At 38.2% G+C, this 20105-nt stretch overlaps 1 protein-coding gene across 1 annotated transcript in view; it reads left to right on the top strand.

The window, feature by feature from the left end:
* FRMPD2 (FERM and PDZ domain containing 2) overlaps nucleotides 1-20105 on the top strand; it is a gene marked incomplete at both ends in the record, with an annotated part of 54913 nt that overhangs the window by 17313 nt on the left and 17495 nt on the right. Inside the window, 18 exons of the mRNA XM_082285823.1 lie at nucleotides 193-349; nucleotides 2836-3046; nucleotides 3927-4030; nucleotides 5025-5123; nucleotides 6190-6297; nucleotides 6422-6538; nucleotides 7001-7236; nucleotides 7782-7886; nucleotides 8816-8909; nucleotides 9377-9462; nucleotides 9654-9801; nucleotides 10799-11013; nucleotides 11877-11975; nucleotides 13188-13552; nucleotides 15939-16218; nucleotides 17112-17270; nucleotides 17917-18091; nucleotides 19174-19384. Coding sequence (XP_082141949.1) covers nucleotides 193-349; nucleotides 2836-3046; nucleotides 3927-4030; nucleotides 5025-5123; nucleotides 6190-6297; nucleotides 6422-6538; nucleotides 7001-7236; nucleotides 7782-7886; nucleotides 8816-8909; nucleotides 9377-9462; nucleotides 9654-9801; nucleotides 10799-11013; nucleotides 11877-11975; nucleotides 13188-13552; nucleotides 15939-16218; nucleotides 17112-17270; nucleotides 17917-18091; nucleotides 19174-19384 — 2969 coding nt within the window. The remainder of the gene's footprint in view (nucleotides 1-192; nucleotides 350-2835; nucleotides 3047-3926; nucleotides 4031-5024; nucleotides 5124-6189; nucleotides 6298-6421; nucleotides 6539-7000; nucleotides 7237-7781; nucleotides 7887-8815; nucleotides 8910-9376; nucleotides 9463-9653; nucleotides 9802-10798; nucleotides 11014-11876; nucleotides 11976-13187; nucleotides 13553-15938; nucleotides 16219-17111; nucleotides 17271-17916; nucleotides 18092-19173; nucleotides 19385-20105) is intronic.

Below are 20105 nucleotides of genomic sequence, written 5' to 3'. Positions count from 1 at the left end.
AGTTATGATCCCAATAACAGACACCTTGCTTACAAGTGCTGAATTTACAACAGGCATTTACTGAACCTAAAAGGGATGCAGTCAGGCATAAATACAACTGAACAAATCAACAAGATTATATAAATGAACTGTCAGTGCTTCAGTGTAATGACTGATCTATGAAGCAAGCTCTGATGCTTTTTTCCCCCTCAGAGGAAAAAATTCATGATTGAAAGCAGCTTCAGTGGCAAGAAACACACCTTCATTACTGATACAGCGAAGACATGTAAATACCTACTGGACCTCTGCTCTGCCCAGCACAAATTCAATGCAGAGATGAATTCTAGGCAACTTCGGCAAACTTCATCAGGTGGGGTATAAATGCACTTTTGTTACTGGGGCCATAGGACAAGACTGTGTTTTAGGTAAGGTACATTCAGCAAATCTGAGAATTAGGACCTGCTACCTCAGTTACACTCTGCTTCAGTTAGAAAATAATGTCATCTGCTACGCTGAAAGTTAGAGGAGTCTAATTTGGCATGTGAGTAGGCTTGTGCAGGGAGTGAAGAGGGGTTCTCTGATGATAACAACTATGCAGCTAAACTCAGATTTAAAAAAGAAATAAGCAGGATTTCACTTCCCTTCAGGAGAATTCTTCTGCTGAGAATTGTGAAGAAATAGATCAGACTTACCCGAAATGTAACCTGAAAAATGTTCCACACAAAATTATAATAGTGCCCAGATATGCTGGAGATGAACTCTAGTCATTTTGTATAAGACAGGGATGCAACCCAGTGGTTCAGTCCCAGGATAAAACCACTAAACCAGAGGCACATGAGTCATACCCACTTGACTACACAGCTGCTAGCAGCTCTTATCTTAGATTTTGCCATGTCTGTGGAAGATATGACTAGTACCTCCTCAGGCTTCAGATTTTTCCATAGTTTCTAAGACAAGATTCTGCTCAACCCAGGTCAGGTACATAGCACATCTCACCCACAGTTCTCAGCATGTTTTGTAAAGATGGGTGGGGATTATTATTGGGAAACTGAGGCACATAAGAAATAAGCTGACAAAGAGTCATCACTCTTGACTTCAGTGGAGCAACATGAGTTTTCACTAGGTCATCCACTGCCTTGAACAGAACCATGATCATTTACAACCCCTGAGTGTTTGACCTGGTGAGTCATTGCAGGAGAATCAATTGTCATGCCTTACCCACTGGGATACTCCTTTCTGTAGTAAAACTGTGAAAGTATTGGCAACAAATACTACCATGGCATGTAACAGGATAATTGATATATTGCCTCCTTACCACTAAAATTATTTCATGAAAGCTGAAATTCTTGCACAAATTTGTTACCATGGAAAAAGGCCCTAGGACGGCATTTCAGTTCAAGGCACTGTTTGTCACTTGACATGTCTAGCTTCTAACATAATTTAGTGGGACTATGCTTTATTGCTTTCAAATGAGTGCTAATAGTGCATCTTAAAATTTCCTATGTCACATTTGCTTGTGCTAATTTACCTTAAAAAAATTATTACATTCCATATATAACAGAATCAAATTATTGAGAACTATGAAAATTATAACCCGAGTACACCAAATCACTGAAACAAGCCAGACTTACACGAGCCATGTGACCACAGGTTCTGGGGTTCAGTGTGTGTTTGCTGTCCCAGAAAAAAAAGCTTAGTAAGGCAATGACAGACAGTAGTTCAAAATACTGCCTTTGCCACCACAGTGAGGCTGTAAGAGATTATGAGGCTCTTTCTCCCTGCTTTTGCTTCTGCTGCACTATTCAGATGTGTAAGTCACCATCACTTCAAAACTTGATAGCAACCCTCTACTTTGGAATCACCATGGCAACTCCCAGGCTGCACTAATACTCTGGACAGTTAAGCCTTCTGATGCCTTAAGAAATGCCTCTGATCAAAGTCACTGAGGAAAGAGGGAACCCAGATTTAATGCTGCAGAGTAGTGTTCTAGAAAGTTGTATTCAGGCTACCATTTGTTAGGAAAACACATGGGAGTTTAGCTGTTAGGTACAAGCAGAATTTAAGCTCATGTTTATGCTAGCCAGTATGAAGACAAGTTTTTTGTTTTACTTTCCAATGTGTCTCCAACTGCCTGCTGTCTTTCCATCCTCCAAGTTCCCTCACCAGCCCACCCGTTGAGAACCTAAGTAAATTAATGTCACCTTCAACACCATCTTGTTTCAGAAACATGAAATCTTTTGAGAGGACACATTGGTATACAGCAGAGCTCAGGCCTCATTAAGCAAGTAGTAGATTTCACAGAAAGACAGAAAACTGGATAGCAAGTGTTGTCACCAAGATGGTCCCCACTTGACTTCACTTGTGCAAATCACTCCGTTCCTTGGCGTCCTTCTGAACTCTGGAGAGCATGTGTTACTGGAGCTCCTGTCTTCTCAGATATACACATACTGGAGTGGAAGGCCTGTGAAGGACAAGAAACTACCAGCCTGGATAATTCAGACTCTGAAAGACAGGTGTTTCTCATACACCAATCATTTACAAAATACACTTTACAGAAATATTCAGGTTTAAATTATGTAGGGTTGTACATTTCATCTGCCTTTGTGGAAAGTGGCTTTGTAGTATAATTCATAGAAATTAAACCTAAATGCAGCATACACTTTTTATGAAAGAAAACTCCTACTCACCCCAAGGCCTAGGTATCCTCAAGGATACAGGAACAAATGTATCTGTAATGTCAATCTTTTTTTCTGGCATATTCAAAAGATTTTATTTAAAGTTCCCTTGAGCTAAAAAAGATGTGATAATATCAGTGCATTTGTCTTTGCTTCTTCCCCTCTCTCGCTTCTTATTCAGAGGACAGTAAATTTGTGGAAATAGACAAATCAAATTCTGCATATGCAGCTCAGCGTGAGCACCTTGCCCTTATTCAGAGACTGTCTCGCTCAGAGAATGTGCTCTATGGAGCAAACCTGGAAAACCTTTCTGCTGGGATGATAAGCAAATCTTGTGATAACCTCAGTGTGGAAACCAACAACAGGACTAGAGACAAAAGCAATCTTGGCAGGTAGGTTTGCTTTTTTCTCTGAACATGTGTAAGAAGACTTAGACATAAACTATTTTTTTTTTAAGTTCTTATTGTGGTCACACCAAGAGGCCTAGGGCTCCATGGTGCCAGCAGCAGTGCAAATGCAGGCGGGAAGTTAATAGACTAACAGAAGAACTTGAAAAAGAGTGACATTTAAATTTGTACCAGACTCAGGAAGAAACCACTAATTGTGTTATGGGGAAGTATAAAAATGAGGGAGAATAAATGTAAAATCTTTAATGTCTGTGTATCTTCTCTGGAAATTACAGTATGTGAACTAAAAAAACAGCAGAAGCTGGAATGGAGGGATCAATACCTAGCTGATTCCTCCATGTCCAAATGTGCAAATCTTGGGGAACAGTGCAAGAACTTCTTTCTCCCTCTTTGTTTTGGTACATTCACCTGTGTAGGTGGTTGCTATAACTGCACAGTCTCAAGGCCTTTGATGAATTCTAGTGCCTTTTAGAATACTAAGAGTTAGAATAGAGCCAAAGAGATCATGAACTACCAGGAAAACTTTCAGACATGGTTTTGTCTAAATGGACAGCAGGGCTAAATGAATCATGGTGAAGCTATACTGAGTTTTCCTGATGCTTGCAGTCAGCTCAGAGCAAAACATAGGGGGAAATCAGTCATGATACAAGTGGTCTAATAGCAGCTGTTATTTGGAAGCAAATGCTGGCAAGGATAAACTACTCCCCTAAAATGAAACATGCCCCAGAAATTGGACTACTCATTGAAAGGCTATAAACCTGTGCATTCCCAGCTTGGCTCTGACAGCCTAATGACAATGAAGAGTGCTAAATACCATTGCTGATTTTTTTTTATTATAACACAGTCTTCCTTTCCTGCCGTGCAGATCTGTATCAGGGCTATCCCAGTCAGAAATGCACATCAATTTGAATGGAAATCAAAGGAGTTATGACTTCCTCTCTATCCATTCAACTCAGAACACAATCAGTGGTGAGTATAATAATAATAGAGACAGTACCCTTCCATAGTTATAGTTTCAATTGAAGGAGACCACCATATATTCAACTTACAGATTAAAGACTATCCTTTTCTACTTCTAGTCCTGGAAATTAATCCAGAGTTTAGCAAGACAAGCTGTTTTCTTCCCCTTAACTCCCACTTTCCATCAGGTTCAATGGTAAGGGACTTTGTAATAAAATGATTCTATAATGGTGCCTAATGCTCTACAGAGATGTAGTTCAGTACACCCAGAGACTCTTGCACAGGACAATATCCCTGTGCTCAGAGGTCATTGTTTGGTTTGCAACTGAGATCTACAACTCAGTAAGTTAATGCATGAGACAGCATAGGCTCCAGGTCTTTCCTCTGTTCTTGCACTTGCATGACACTTCCTGGAATAAGGACTGGATATCTAATTATCTATCAGAAGCCAGACTGCATGCACATGGGGAGCCAATCTACGGAATATGAAACTATGCTTGTTTGGTTAGGCCATTTTAAAATTAGAACAGTACTTTAAGCACACTGTGGCAGTTGCACAATGTTAAGTACTGTTAACACTGCAGAGGTCACCATTGCAATCAGTGTTGGTTGGACTGCACCTTCGGAGCCAAAAGGGCCCACAGGGACCAAGGCTAGAGCCCTAGGAGATTTTGTGTCCAAATCATTCTCAGGTTCAATGGGCACTACAGGCCTGACTCTTTAAATATTCTAATCTTAATAAAAACATTGCAAAAAAAATATGGTCTCCCAGAAAGGAACATTGTAGGAGAGCTTGCATAGCTCTGTACATAAGTTTTTCTAAAGAATGAAAACTTCAGAACACTTGTTTGAGCTTCCATCCAGAATTATATTGATTCAACTGTAACAGTAATGTTGAAATCAAGGAAAAAATATATCTTTGAAGCTCCAGTTTTGCATAATACATGAATCTACTGTGTCCCTGCATTAATCTACATCTATTCTAGCTGTTTTATTTCTGCAGCACCTGGATCACCAGCCACTCAAAAGGAAGTTTTACTAAGTGGTCTAGAAAGAGAAATCATTTGTGTCAGCCTAAAACGTGACCCTAAGAATGGATTTGGTAAGTAAGGAATATAAATGTTATGTTTGTTACTGGGACTATCAGATCCTGGTGCTAACAGTGATACTTGCTGACTCAGGCTGGGCAAGACTGTAAACTCTTTCACTCCATTTATTCTTCTTACAGTGTAAGAGTACCAATTTTTATGAAGGACTCAGAATTTCCAGGACTGAAAAGGACTAAGCACATAAATCAAGACCATTTTATTTTCAGAGGATTAACTAAGGCCACAGAGACCAAGGGAATCAAATGCTAAGAGTAGAATGAAATGAACATGGTTTTAGTTTTGCATCTGAAATACATGTGTACTGATTTTATTTATCTTAGACCTTACAGGTAGTGTCTGTGGGGGTGAAAAATGTTTACACAAACTTAACATGAATGTTTCTTAACTCTTGGATTGTTATTTGGATATTTTTGTTATCTAATACCTTAACCACACTGTATCCGGTTCTTGCAGATGAGTTAAGAGAACCATCAAGTTTCACAGATGACCATTAATACAATTAAAAATCAAATTTATAAATGGTGCAGGTCTGTGTGTAATATCCTAATCCCAAACCCAAGGATATATTCTGCAATAGTCAGAGTTAGGATAGTAAAACTGAACTACTTAACATGAGATTTAATCTTCTTAGATCTCTTACATTAGAAGTTTACATGGCCCACCTCAGGTTTCCTGGTTGCATGATGTAGAATGATGTTCAAATCTATCTAATGAGCTTTTACATCATTTCCCTCCTGCAGGTGTTAAATGCTGCAGGTCCACCTAGTTCATGACTCTTTCAAGAACATAGTCAGGGTCTTTAAAAGTAGCAAGCCAGGAAAGCATTGCTTTTGGGAAATTATATCTAAATAGTGACAAAAGTCACCAGCACACTTTAATTATAATTTAAGTTTAAAGCTCTCCGAACTCAAGACCTTGATGCCATGTAAATCAAAGCTCCCCATCCTTCAGATCATGTATAAAACTTATGCCATTGAAGTAAGAGCCTTTTGTGCTCCTAAGGTTCATCTTTTCTTATACTGCCAGTGTTTGCATTCTCATGCTATCTCATTTTTGCAGGTTTTGTAATTATTGGAGGAGAAAACGTAGGAAAATTAGACCTTGGTATCTTTATCGCTTCAGTGATCCCTGGGGGACCTGCAGACAGAGCTGGAAATATCAAACCAGGTCATTTTCCTTAGTTTTTAATTAGAATTAAAATACTTGCATATTTTAAAGTTAGCTGCTCTGGATTTATTTCCTTATTTATATGTGCTTTGTCTTATTTTTATATATATTTTTTTTTTTTAAGGAGGACGACTCATCTCTGTGAATAATATTAGCCTTGAGGGTGTTTCATTTAATACTGCAGTTAAAATCATACAGAACTCTCCTGATGAAGTAGAGCTCATCATCTCACAACCCAAAGGTATAAAGGCAAATGTCTCTGCTGGCTATGGGATGCTAATAGTTAACTCAGGACACATATTTATTAGGCACTGGGATGTAGTACTACATTCCTGCTACTGACTGCCAGTTAGAACAACTATATGCTAAAATAGTCAGCTTCTAGTAGGTATCATGTGATGTCTCTGCTACATCAGTGTGAAAAAATCTATTATGGCTGCATTGCTGAACATTAAAGGAATTTTGGCATTTCTTGCTTTGACAGAGTCATAGTCCTCTGCAGTAATGAAGCAAACACATTTCTGAACACTTATAACAGCAGTGTTCCATTTCACAGTGACTAACTCATTTTATAGATCTGAAGTCACAATCAGTTGAAATAGGAAGTTACTTTGTCCTCTTGTGCTGGGTTATAACAACATTTTTCTTTAAGTTTATTTGCTATTTGCATTCAACAGTGCCTCATTTTAATATGGCTTTACAGACATGTATGAAGAAGGATTAAATGAAGAAAAGAATCTATCAAGAGGAAACAGCACTAGTGGATCTGAGATCTCTTGTGTAGGCAGTGGGAGAAAAAAGATTCAGGATTGTCATACAGCTCTCCCCAAAGAACAGGACACAAATATAGATGAACTTGAGAAAACTCTTTCCTGGAATTTAGCACCAAAATTGGGCCCTAGAATTCCGGTTTCTTCAGCTGAGAGCCTGGATGTAGAGGTAACTGAGATTTTGATGTTGCTCAGTAATGTTACACCCAGCACACAGCATATAACATACCAGCTACATGTAGAATGGAAAGTAACTGTGAAGGAAAGGAAACCTTGGAATAAATTACATTGGAAATGTCAAAATGATAGACATGTCTGGAATATGTGAATAAATGGGGAAAGTGTTCTAAAAAATGTTTTTTAAATTCTCCTTCCTTTTCCAGTGGAGGGACAAAATTTTGATTATTTTCTTGCAATCTTTTAAGTTTTCAAACCAGTCACAGAACATTTTGTGTCTAATTTCCTACTTTTAGACATCCTCCCTATATAAACTCAGGTTATGTGCATTAAACAGACTGCATTTTGAGTAGCATTAGCATAAGCTTCAACTAATATCAGGGATATAAATGGTATCATTCCAGGTTTACAGTGACAGCAGGATCAAACCCTTTACGTCTTCTGGAAATTCTCTCTTTTATTTTTAACTTCCTTTTCACCCCTTTCTTTTTAAACTGGGATGCTGTAATCTCATTAAAGTTTTTATTTTTGAGACAGGCACCTGATTCTTCCCACTTACCATCTCCATCAGAAACCAACTCAAAGGAAATCTACACGGTGGACCTTGTTAAAGAAGACGGGACTTTTGGAATCAGTGTGACTGCAAGTGTTACTGTTAATCTTTCATTGTGTCTGTTAAATTGTTACATGACTGAGAACAAGACAGAAGATAGGCTGATAACAGAAACTGTTAGCATGGCACACTTAAAACCAAAGTGTTCAATTGATTGACTTAGCATGCATGAAGTACTGCCTCTGCTCATTCCCTGGTTCTTACCCACACAATCTGTGAAAGAGGTGTCCTGGCACAAAGCATGTGGCAGTACAAACCCTTTTTGTCCTTAGTTTGAGAACAAGATCTACAAGAAAGCAGAGTTTGGTCAGGGAGAACTAGAGAAGGCAGCAGTGAAAACTGTCTGCCACATTTGAGTAATAACTCCTTGTCCTAGTTATTTAAGTTGAATTTACCCCTCCAGGCTGAGATGTCTTTACGGTCGTTGCTGAAATGGAATGGGAAGCAACAGCCATTTCATTGCCTGCTGGAGAAATTAAGGGATGTTTTCTTCATCTAAATTTGGCCAGGGATGTAGATGGACAGAACATGATTCTTAGTTTAATCTGGAATTTCTTGGAGTGCTCAAGATCAGGTCCATGCTTTATATATTGTCTGAAAGATTAGTAATTGCAGAATGGATCTTGCACAGCTTAGAAGCTGGGCTAGAGAATAATTGAAAGATGCAAGATCATCTTATGTGAGCATAGGGAAAAATTTATGAACGTTTAGTAAATATTTTATATAGTCACACAGAAATACATTGCATTTTCCTGAGAAAATAAAGGAAGATTACTGCATATGGAGGTATATTCTAACTAGATGGGGTTTGGGAGTAATATCCTCTTTCCATTTTTTCCAACATTTAAAGAAAAAAGTAATTTCTGGAGCAGTTACTTTGTAATGCATGTGTAAGTTGCTTTGATTTTTACCACGGGAAGAATATATGAAGACTCTAATCTGTGGGCATGTTTTGCAGGGTGGAATTAACACCAGTGTGCGTCATGGTGGGATATATGTGAAGTCAATTATTCCCGGGGGGCCAGCAGATAAGGACGGACAAATAAAGATAGGTAACATGTCTGGCAATAAAACTCTGCGCTGTAGAACTCAGTGTTAGTGTGGACAATGAAACACATTTGGGATTGGAGGTTTTACAACTGTGAAATGTGATATACGGTCCATCATTGTTCAGCCTGTCCCTGTACTACATGTAGGGATTCCACTGAGAAACCAGAAGCCTCATACCAACATTGTAGAGTTACTCTCTGTAGCTGCCATCAGGCTAGTGACTCTGACATTATTGTTGTTGTGATAACCAGAGGCTATCACTGCTTTTACTTTCAGAATACCCTGGAATGTTTTAGCTGCTAGTTATAGAATGCTGTACAGCGAGCAGTATGGCTTTCCTATGAATTAATATTAATTTGACACATGTAAGCATGAAGACCTATAGTAACGTGGGCAGCCTCAAGGTTTACACCCTCTGAACCATCAAAGCAACTTGATGTTCTTTGTTTGTTGGTTGTTTTTACCTCAGGTGATCGTCTTCTAGAAGTAGATGGCATCAGCCTCTGTGGCATCACACACAAACAGGCTGTGGAACACCTTAAGAAATCTGGCCAGGTTTGTACAACAGCAGAGATCAATAGGATACGCAGTAGACTAAACTGGACTTAGTATGAAGCACAGTAGCCAAGCTTGGCCTGAAGAACTGCCCCTGCTCTGTTCCAACCCCTTCCTTCTAAACAGAAAAGTACAAAGACTTAGGGCTCACTGTGTACTGTGTAACTGGAACCTGTTCATCATGGTTTTAGATTACCAACCTGGTTTTAGAAAGGGGAAACTACCAACTGGCAGAGCCATGTCTGACTGCTAATGACAAAAAGGAGGACCAGTGTGCTGTTGTTTCTGTGGCAACATCCCACACAGATGGTACCAAGGCCTGCTGCTTTTTGACAGATGGTAAGTGATAAAGAAGGAACTCAGGGTGACTTCCTACAATGTGCAGGAAAGGAACGCATGAAAATAATTCTATGAGATTTCTGTGGGTTGGACGGAAAAAGCTCTGTACTGAATAAAATTATAATATTCAATATTAATGACATTATCAAAAATCAATTCTGAACAAAATATTTCTGATGTACATAGAGTTATAGTGGGTAGGTATAGCAGTATAATCTCTCAGCCTTTGTGAGACTGGGTTGGCAAGGGGACACTCCTGTCTGTACTCCACAGCACTCTTGGGCAGGAAGCAGCTCTGTGGATGTGGCCAGGCTGTTACCCAGAGAGAGCCTCACCAGCACAACTGCTGATGCTGTGACAGTGATGAAGCTGGAGTGAACTGGAGACTGCCATCACTTAATTTCTTAAAAGCAGAAGATTTAGAGATCACTTCCACAGAATTTAGCCAACAAATAAATTCTGTATCTTTTACTGAAGGTTGCCTCATAAACACTGAGTCTGAACCATACTTTTCCACGGGGCAGTTACTCCTCTACACTGGAATTCAGCTACAAGCATGGTGTTTGGGAGAGGCCTGATCTCTCATTCTTGACTGGAGAGAGCAGGAGCTTCAATTCTAGCTTATGCCAGTTAGTGCAGGACCTAAACTAACAACAGGAAGATGCAGAATAGTCAAATCTCTGCAACACTTACAGAAGAATGTCAGAAAAAGATAGCATGTGAATCTCTTTATGTTGGTACAAAAGCTTTTTCCTTTATGGGCTTGTACCAGACTGTGAACACATGGTGAAATAGATTCCAGTTTTCCCTATTCTGCTTGTGAGATTTCAAAGACTTATGTAAGATAAAGGAACACCTAAACCTTCTTTTGACATTACTATCAGCAGATCTACCTCTGCAGCATGCAGGGAAAAGGTCTTTTGAGAGTATTGTTTATATCAGCTCCTTAGGAGGTACATATGTCATGGTTCCCACTTTTTTTCCAATCTTTGAGCAGACAACACATTTGAAGTGAAATTAACCAAGAATTCTGGAGGCCTTGGATTTAGTGTTCTGCAGATGGAAGGAGATGCTTGTGAACACCTTGGAGGAGCTATTGTTAGGATCAAAAGACTGTTTCCAGGGCAGCCAGCTGAAGAGAATGGAGAAATTGAAGTTGGAGACGTCATTTTAGCTGTGAATGGGAAACCTCTCCATGGGCTCCTGTATCAGGTAGCAGGAAGTATTATTACTGGGGTTCCATATGGGTAACAGATTAATAAAGACAATGCATTTAAACTTAATTATCACCAGAGGGAGGCAGAACTTGCATATAATTAATCTGATTTCTATGTAGGATTCTGCTCTAGAACTCCTGTGTAGAATTTCCTTTCTAAATTAATTCTGACAGAGAATTTCTTCTGCTATTTAATTTATAAGTTTCTACCACTAATGTATGAGTTCTGTTGTTAGATGCACACCAGTTGTTAATTAGTTGGAATCTTTGTTGCTGTTATGCATGAACAATTTTGGAACAATTTTCCCCCTGTGATCATTTGTGCTTTGTAATGTCATGCTAAATATAATGCCCCAGATTCAAATTTCTACCAAGAGTAGTAAGTCCTGTGTAAGTTTTTAAGCTGGAATGAGAAATTCTATACTCAATGAAGAAATTAAATGGTAATGGCCTACATGTGGATTTATTTTTTTCATTGGAATATGGCAGTTTGGGGAGCTATGCTGAAATAATTGACCAAGGATGTGTTACTGCCACGTGTGGTTTGAATGAATTTGCCTGAAAATTCTCTTTTCTTCAAGAAAAGAAAATTAATTAACCTAAATCTATGTGTCTGTTGGTGAAACAGAAGTTTCTAAACAGAACTGACTTTACTTTAGATACATGTTCAGATATAAACTATGGTCCACTTATATGACAATCCTTCAGTGGTGACTGTTGGCCCTCAGACACTGCTGAGAGGCACAAACATGAGAAATGTAGCATTCACAATAAAATTTTTCTCTATCTCAGTTGGTAAAATGACATGTATGACAGACTGTGTTCCATCAGAAATAAAATATTCCTCCTTTCTGTTTAGGATGTCCTGCATTTGTTGAGAGGAGCTCCTCGAGAAGTTACACTGCTACTTTGCAGACCACCAAAAGGTGTTCTTCCAGAAATAGAGCAGATTGCTCTGGTAAGGCAAAGCTTCTCCTAGAAACTCGCTTCTGTAAACCTGGAAAGACCCTGCTACGTGTTCTATCCAGTCTTGAACAAGGCAACCTTCCCTTTTTTCAAGGCCCTCTATTCCATTGCTTTCCCTTCCTGGTTTCAACTCAACCTGTAGAGTTCAACTGATATTTCTTTAGCAACCAAAATAATATAAATCTGGCAGATGTGAAACACTTATCCCAGTCCAACAACTTTTGAGTCGCTGTACTGTCATTGGAGCGAAACAGCACATACCCAAGCACCTCTTCTAGTGGTGCTTCTAAAAATGCTCTACCAGATCCTCAGCCAGAAACTGCAGATATTCTCAGATCCAGGTACTGTAACTCCCCAAAGTAAGAAGAAAATAAAGAACTTTTCCTATCCAGACTATCTCTTAATGAAGTTAAAAAAATGAAATAATGGTTTCAACTGTTTTTTCAAGTTCTTATTAATGGTTAGCAGAATCTGCAGGGGGAAAAACAAAACACAAACAAACAAACAAAACCAACAAAAAAACCAAAATGAAAAAACAAACAACAACAAAAAAACCCACCAAAACCAAACAAACAATAAAAACCCCACCCAAACCGTAGACACTGCAGAGACTAAAACATTAGATGTGCTAGCATTATTACTGCTGCTTCTTGAACACATCTCATGGACACATGACAAATACTCTTACAATCAATATGCATTTGTACTACTCTTGTTCCATTCCAAATGGCCCACTCATGGTGCCTGTCCCACTAGGATTTATAGCCACCCACAGGCAGACAGAAATGACAGTCAGAACTACCTCCAGATAACAAACTGACTCCTGCTGCTCTGCTACAGTGGGCCCTTGGCTGATTTCTGTGGTCAGTGGCATGGGAGTCAAGTCTGGAAATTACTTCTATGGAATGAAGAGAATATAGACACAAAATCGAGGCATGATATGAACAGAAATAATAAAAAAGAACCTCTAGGAAATAATTCATTGGGAAAAGTGATCTGGCACTCTTGTAGAACATGAAAAATAAGCATAAAGAAAAAAGAGTTATTTGGTGAGAGAGTACCTCCTATTTTTTCTCCTCTCTTCCAGCTACCATTTGATATTTTCCCATTCAGAAGCTTATTATTTTCAAAATATTTTTCTCTTGAAGGAGCAAAGATAGGAGATTAAAAAGGAGTTCCACTAACCTTTCTGTTATTTTCATAGACTCCAGCACCGTCTCCAATTAAGGACTTTGTGGCAGAAACGCCAGGCAGCACAGAGGCAGGAAACAGTATGGATCAATCTACCAGTGAGGGAAGTAGCACCTCTCCAGACCTCGAAGACTGCCTCGATTCTCCACTGGGAGAAGATTTCAGTGAGCCTCCTGAGGATGACAGCTCAGCTTATGAAGAGCAGGAAGCTGAGTTTCAAGAGAAACCCATACAGAAACTCCCAACTTCCAGAGAGAGTTTCTATAAGCATCTTTGGAAGATTCATCAAGAAGCTTCCACTTCTGAAGTCTTCCACTCCCTAGAGGAAGAAGTGAAGCAGAACTGCTACTCACCATGTGAATTAGGACAGGCCAAAAGGTAGGGAATACTGAAATCTGTTCTGCAGCCTTCCTTTGACTCGTAGAATTTTGAAAGTGGATCACTTAGGTTCTAATCACGCCTAATTAGTGAAGATTTTATTTTATCATCTTATTCTGACTCACCTAATCTGCTTTCCCTATTTACTCCCATCTTATTAGAATTTTGCGTATGTCTGCATTGCAAGATACTTGTAAGAGTTCTGCACCACTGTAATCATTTATGCTGTTCAGCTGAAGCTGGTTGCCATTTGAAATCAGTGGGAAGAGTCTTGTTCAACTAAATAGGAAACAAGTACTTTTTTCTTGATTGTATGATCTTTTACTTCCAACTTGTTTCAGAGTTAACTTAAATAGGCACCATAAATTTTTCTTATTGTGTGATCTTTTAATTTCAAATGTTTTCATAGGAAATAAAAAAAACCTCAGAAGACAAACTGTGATCAAGGAGGAAAAAAAAAGTTATTTTCTGTTTTCTGGTCCTTAGAAGCCAAGAGAACCGCGGAGCCAGAGGAATTATACAATAAAGTATAATGTAAATGGACTCAGTCTCCTTTTACACTCTTTTGGATATATCAGACACTGTCACACAGAAGACAATCCATTCCATTTTCATCATCTTTCCCAGAGCAAAAAATTATAAATTATCAGAACAGAAAAAATTGATGCAAAGACAAATTAAAAGTCTCCTAGCGGCCTTTAACTTGCAGCTTTAGTAATTTTACTGGGAAACTAATTTCTATTTCTTCACACAGTCACTTGAAATAATTTTGTTACTTTTGACACTCATCAAGCACAGCCCCAGACACACATTCCAGTCTCTGGGAAGTGACAGCACTACCTGACACTGCAAGTCAAGTGGGATCATAATGGCAATTCATAATTTTAGCTTCTCTTTGTTGAGTGGAGAAGCTGCACTCGATTCATGAATGAAGCTCCTGCTTAATTATCTGCTTCTTTACTTCTGAGAGTAAAACCAGCCGAAATATGTCTGCAGCAAACATATTTGCCAAGAGATAATACAGATTCAACAAAACTATGTTTATTGTGGGAAAATATCAATTCCAAGAAAAGTTTTGGATTCTTCCCAAGGAGGAAGTTCTGAAATAAATGTTTTTGTTTGATACACTTTCAGTACCATTTAGTATAAGCTTTTGTGTTTTTAAAAAGCAGCCAGAGAAGTTTAAGATGGCATGCATTTTAAACAGTATTTTAAACATAATCTCAATTTAAATCTTTCCAGCTAAAACCATAAAAAATCCCCAGAAGGAAATAGGTATTAATAAAGGTCTTCCTTTTGATTAATGAAGAAATTTCTTCCAATTGCTCAAAACATTTCATGCAAATGTATAAATTTTCTGATATGAATTTTATGGAGATCTGTGATTTCATACAGGATGTGCAATTTGTTTTCATTTAAGTTGTCTATATTTGCTTAGGAGATGATGGACAGTTCACTTCTATCAAAGAGCAAAAGATCCTGGCTGACTTAGATATGAACAGGCCATTTTAAGTGTTTTTAAGATGAATGCGGTTTAGCAGTATTTCAATAAGGATTGATATGAACAAAACATACTTAAAAAAAAAAAAAAAAGTGTTTCCAGCATTTTTACAAGCTTTAATGGTAAATTTTTGGGAGACAATGCCACAGTTGGTTCATTAAGGGCAACAGCCAAAACTACTAAACGCAGCATGTATGATTACAGTTTGGATTTGAACATTAGAAGTGCTGAATACTTCGTCTGCAATATAGTGAAATAGATTCAATAATAATTTAAATTCAATTAATTTAGTAAGTCCATTAATGTCTTTCGGACAACTCATATGCTTCAAGGCAAGCTTACAAAAAGGAGTAAGGACTTCTACTTTTCATGAAGAAACAGGAACCACTTTATATTTCATGTTTGTGGTCTGTGCCCAGTTACCAAGGAAAGACGTGTAGAAGCCAGAAGTGTGGCTGGGATTCCTTTTTCAAGGCAAATGCTAATATAAAAATTGTAGTGGTATTTTAATGTGAATACCACTTACCAGAAAAGTTAATTAATTTGTTTATGGAAGATGAAATAATTAATGGTCTGGGCATTGTCCAGTTATTGTTTTTGAGAACCAACCAAAGTACTAACTAATGCCTTAAAAAATTAAAAGAGTGCAAGATTTTGCAAAGGTAAATAATGAAGGCTTTTTAATCTTTCAAGTAGCTTTGCAAAATATTGATTATGGTTTTTTTTATGTACTACCATTGGAGGATTCAGACAGCAATTCAATATCATAACTAGTAATTCAGTTAAAATGAAAATAAGGTAATGTATAAGCAGTAGACTTTTCAGTGGCCATCTAATAAAGCATATGGAGGAAAACCCCAGCACTGCAATCTTTTTCTTTTCCAGCCGCGTATTTAATAAGAGTCATGATGACCTATCAAACACAAAATGTATGCCTGAAACTCTCTCTCTAACCCCTATTGATGAAGAGTATCTCACTGTCAGCTCAATGTCACGAGGAGGAAGCTCCGAGACAGTTTCTGCAACCACTGCAACCCCACAACCACGTGTTTGTGGTCCCTCATCATCACCCCTGCTTGCTAGAGAGACACATGACAGTGACAACGAATGGGAGGACTTGGAGGAACCAGAGGAAGAGAAGGAAGAAAATGAACACTGCACTCAGGTATGTGATAGGCACCAAATTACTAACAGGTAGAATACAAGGGAAAAGAAACAATTTTAAGAATGTTACATTCTTAAACACTCATTTAAACTAATTTTCTATGCTATTTCCACATGACTTTTATTTTTTTTTAACTTTCCTGAATATCCACAAGCTTCAAATAAAGCAGACCTTCCACTATGCCCAGCTCTCCAGAATTCTTAACCATTTTCCTTAAGGCTATTTATTTTTTCTTGACATCTTACTATTTCTCTAACTTTCCAAAATTCTGCAGTATTATTCTCAGTGTACGAAGGCCTAAAAGCTCTCTAGTAGCTTCTAAAATTAATTGGAGTCAGCTACTTGGGTTTTTTCTGCCATGTTTCAAGCCCATGCAGAAAATCACTTTGTTACAGTGATATTGCTGTAATGTCCTGATAAGAAACTATGAGCCTTGTGCTAATTACTATTCAAATATAAGGCTCAGTCTTGCCAAATGCTGAACATCTTGCATTCCTACTGACACTAATGAGCTCTGAATTCCTACTAATTTGAGAGTACCATGGACAAAATTTGGCTCCAGGCACTTTCTTGAGTGGGACAGCAATAGCAGTAACAACAGTAATCTTTGCACCCTGCTATTGCAATGCTTGTCAGCTCAGAGGACTCCAAGCCTTTCTTTACACATTCCAAATGACCAAATCCCATGTCCTGGTGGCATTCTCTGCCTTATTAGGCCCTATTAATCAATCCACATGAACCTCCAGGATTCTGGGATATGGCAGAACACCTTTTGCATACCCTTGTTGTACCTTCTGAGGATCTGATTCCTTCCTGCATATAAAAATAATGGAAGATGTTAATGAAGGAACAGAAAAGCCTACATCAGACATACCTTCTGCTTGTTTTAACAGGAAATGGAGATCTTTGTGACTTTGACAAAGTCAGAGAACAATGGTTATGGATTCTCTGTAGTTCTTAACAAAATGGACACCTGCCTGTATGTTGATGAAATCTTGAATGATCCTGCCCTTTCTGATGGAAGATTGAGAAGGGGAGACAGAATCATTATGGTACAGTAATTATTTAAGTTTATACAGAGGAGAAAATACTTGCAGATCAATGTCATTTAGTTTTGGCATTCTTCATTTGGTAGCATCCAGTTTATGACCTTTTTAGGTATGTAAATAAATCATATAATGAATCTTATTCTGCTGACCTCAGTTGGATAAATTTCAGACTGAATAGTTTGTATGAGGAGGCAAATAACATGAATCTAGGAGTAATGCAAGAGAAGTGAGACATTAAATGCCTTCCCAATTAAATTACATAAACTGAATTAATGTAATAAGGTAATAGGTGCACACAAAGGATGCAGGAATTATGTCCTTTGTAATGTAAGAATGAAACTTTTTTTCAGCCATGTTTGTGTTCAGTATTGCTTAAGACTCTCTTCCTTGTTTTTTTGCAACAAGACCTTGAGTTTCAAGGGGAAAAAAAGCTATTTTTATTAAAGATCTGCATTCAGAAAAATAAAAGTTCAAAAAAGAAATATTACTGCAATCTTAGCTATTGAATTTACTGACATTAAATACCACAGCAAAGCAATAAAAAGGAAGTAAAAACTAATTTAAGTTCATATGCAAAATTCAGAGTGGAGGGAGAAGTAAATGATGATCAATGAGATCTGTGACATGATTTTACTGGTTTGTCATTTAGGTGAATGGAATTGATGTCACATCTTTACCATGCAATGAAGTTCTGACTTTACTGCAAAGCTCTCCTCCAGATCTGCACCTTGTGGTTGGTCGTGCTGACAGTGACCCACGTCCCTCAAGTAGGCCAGATGAGATTCCTGAAATTACTCTCACAAAGGGTGCCGATGGACAGCTAGGTGTGTAGTAAATGCTGTACTTGCTGTACATGGACAGGAATGACAGCATAAGGAATCATAAGCAACTGTGGTCTTGGATCAGCATGATCCAAACTGACCTTGACACCTTTATGCTCTTCATCATCACCCATGACCAAGGAATGAGAGCTTTATTTCGGGCAACACCTAAGAGGGAAGACTAATATCTCTTACTAGACTAATGAAGATAGTTGGAAAATTGATCTTTGCATTATCACCCTATTAACTGAATTTCTGGCAGATTTCCAGTCTCATATTTTTATGTTGTTGATATACTAAGTTTTGGGTAGTTGGATAATAATGTCTACTACCTGCAGAGACACATAAATATGTATTTGGAGGGAAAGACAAAAACTGAAGAAAAGGTAAAGTTTAAGAAGGATGACCCACAGGTTGAGACTACAGTTTGCTATTCAAAAAATCTCCACTTGAATCCTTGATTCACCACAGACACAAGGCTTTATCTACATTGTCCAATACAAATGATAAAAGAAATCCCTACAATCCGAGTTCTTGGTATTTCTGCAGCATGTTGTGAGTACTGCACAAAGATAAAACTGTAGGCTCAGGAAACAGTATGGCTACATTTGCTCATGTAAAACATCCTGTTTACAGGTAGGAACTAGTTTGTTCAGAGATTCTTTGAATGTCATTTGCATTGTGTAGGCACCTCCTCAGCTGTCATAGGCCTCCATTCCCAATGGCACCCTGAACACTGCAAGGTGTTTAAATGTTCTGGTAATGAGGGAGTTGCTGCTATGCAGCTCAGTGTCCTATTGCAATGATTATTGAACATCAGGTGAAATAAAGCACTACACAATCACTGAAACATAGAGATGGACACCACTATTTAAGTTTTTCCATACTTTTTTTAACATCTAATGACATTTCACTCAGTCCAGCTTGTACACCCATCTTACTGGGGCAAGACTGTTATTTATAATGTCAGTGATTTGTTCAGCCTGTATTTCAATGATTCACATCTATTCCGCTAGACTTTATGTCACTGACAGTTAAATTCAAAACACGCTGCCACAAAAGATGCTTTCTCTGCATTATTCTAGGCTTGAAGCTGACAGGAGGAGCTGGAAGCAAGTTACAAGGTATTTATGTGCTAGAGATAGTGCCTGGCTCTCCTGCCAGTGTGGAAGGCAGCTTGCAGCCACGAGATCAGATTGTTTACCTCTGTGGACTGTGGACTGAGGGCATTAGCCTGGATGATGCAGTGAGAGTGTGTGAAGCTGCCACCCAGAATGTTCAAATCAAAGCCACAAGGTAAATCTGAGCATATTTGATCCTAATGCTGAAGCAGGTTTCTAAATTTTATGTCAACAAGTCAGACGGCACAAAACAGAAAAATGCTTTATCTCAAAGGTCTTGCAACCTGATAAATAACATTCATAAGATATCTTATCTCCTTGTAATTTCAACTAACGCAGCAAGCACAAGTAGATTCATACAACACAAATGAGAACTCTTCAAATTTCATCATCCAAAAACCAATGTAAAGCCCTTAACTGTGAGGCTGAGCACCATTTTCCTATGTGTTGCTCTCTAGGGAAAATCTTTGAATTTCCGGCACTAGTGTCAACTTTCTCCTTACAATCTCAGATTCACAACTACAAGCAAGAAACTACCTCTGATGGGAAATTCTGAGTTAATTCCAACAGCCAAACATTTTAGAAAGGTACTGAAAATGCAGCATTTAATCTGCAGCATGAATAGAAAATCTTTCCAGGCCTGAATAATAATCAGCTGTAAAGAATTTTGCTCATCAGTTCATGGCTGCACTCTAGATTAACTGTGTTCCACAGTCTGGTATCACACCAGCACAGGTCCTGGAATGATGCAGAAATAGCTTCCAAAGATCTCAGAGGAATGGTTAAATATTAACCCAAAGCATGTGAATAACTAAGTTACATAACCAGAGCGTGTGACGGAATGGCTGTCACAGCTGTCTTAACATAGTTCAAACTTTTATCATTGTTTTATTAAC

This window comes from Coloeus monedula, assembly GCF_965178545.1.
Source record: "Coloeus monedula genome assembly, chromosome: 8".
In the NCBI taxonomy this organism is placed as follows: domain Eukaryota; kingdom Metazoa; phylum Chordata; class Aves; order Passeriformes; family Corvidae; genus Coloeus; species Coloeus monedula.
The sequence above is the reverse complement of the archived record's forward strand: the minus strand, read 5'-3'. Positions and strand labels throughout refer to the sequence as shown.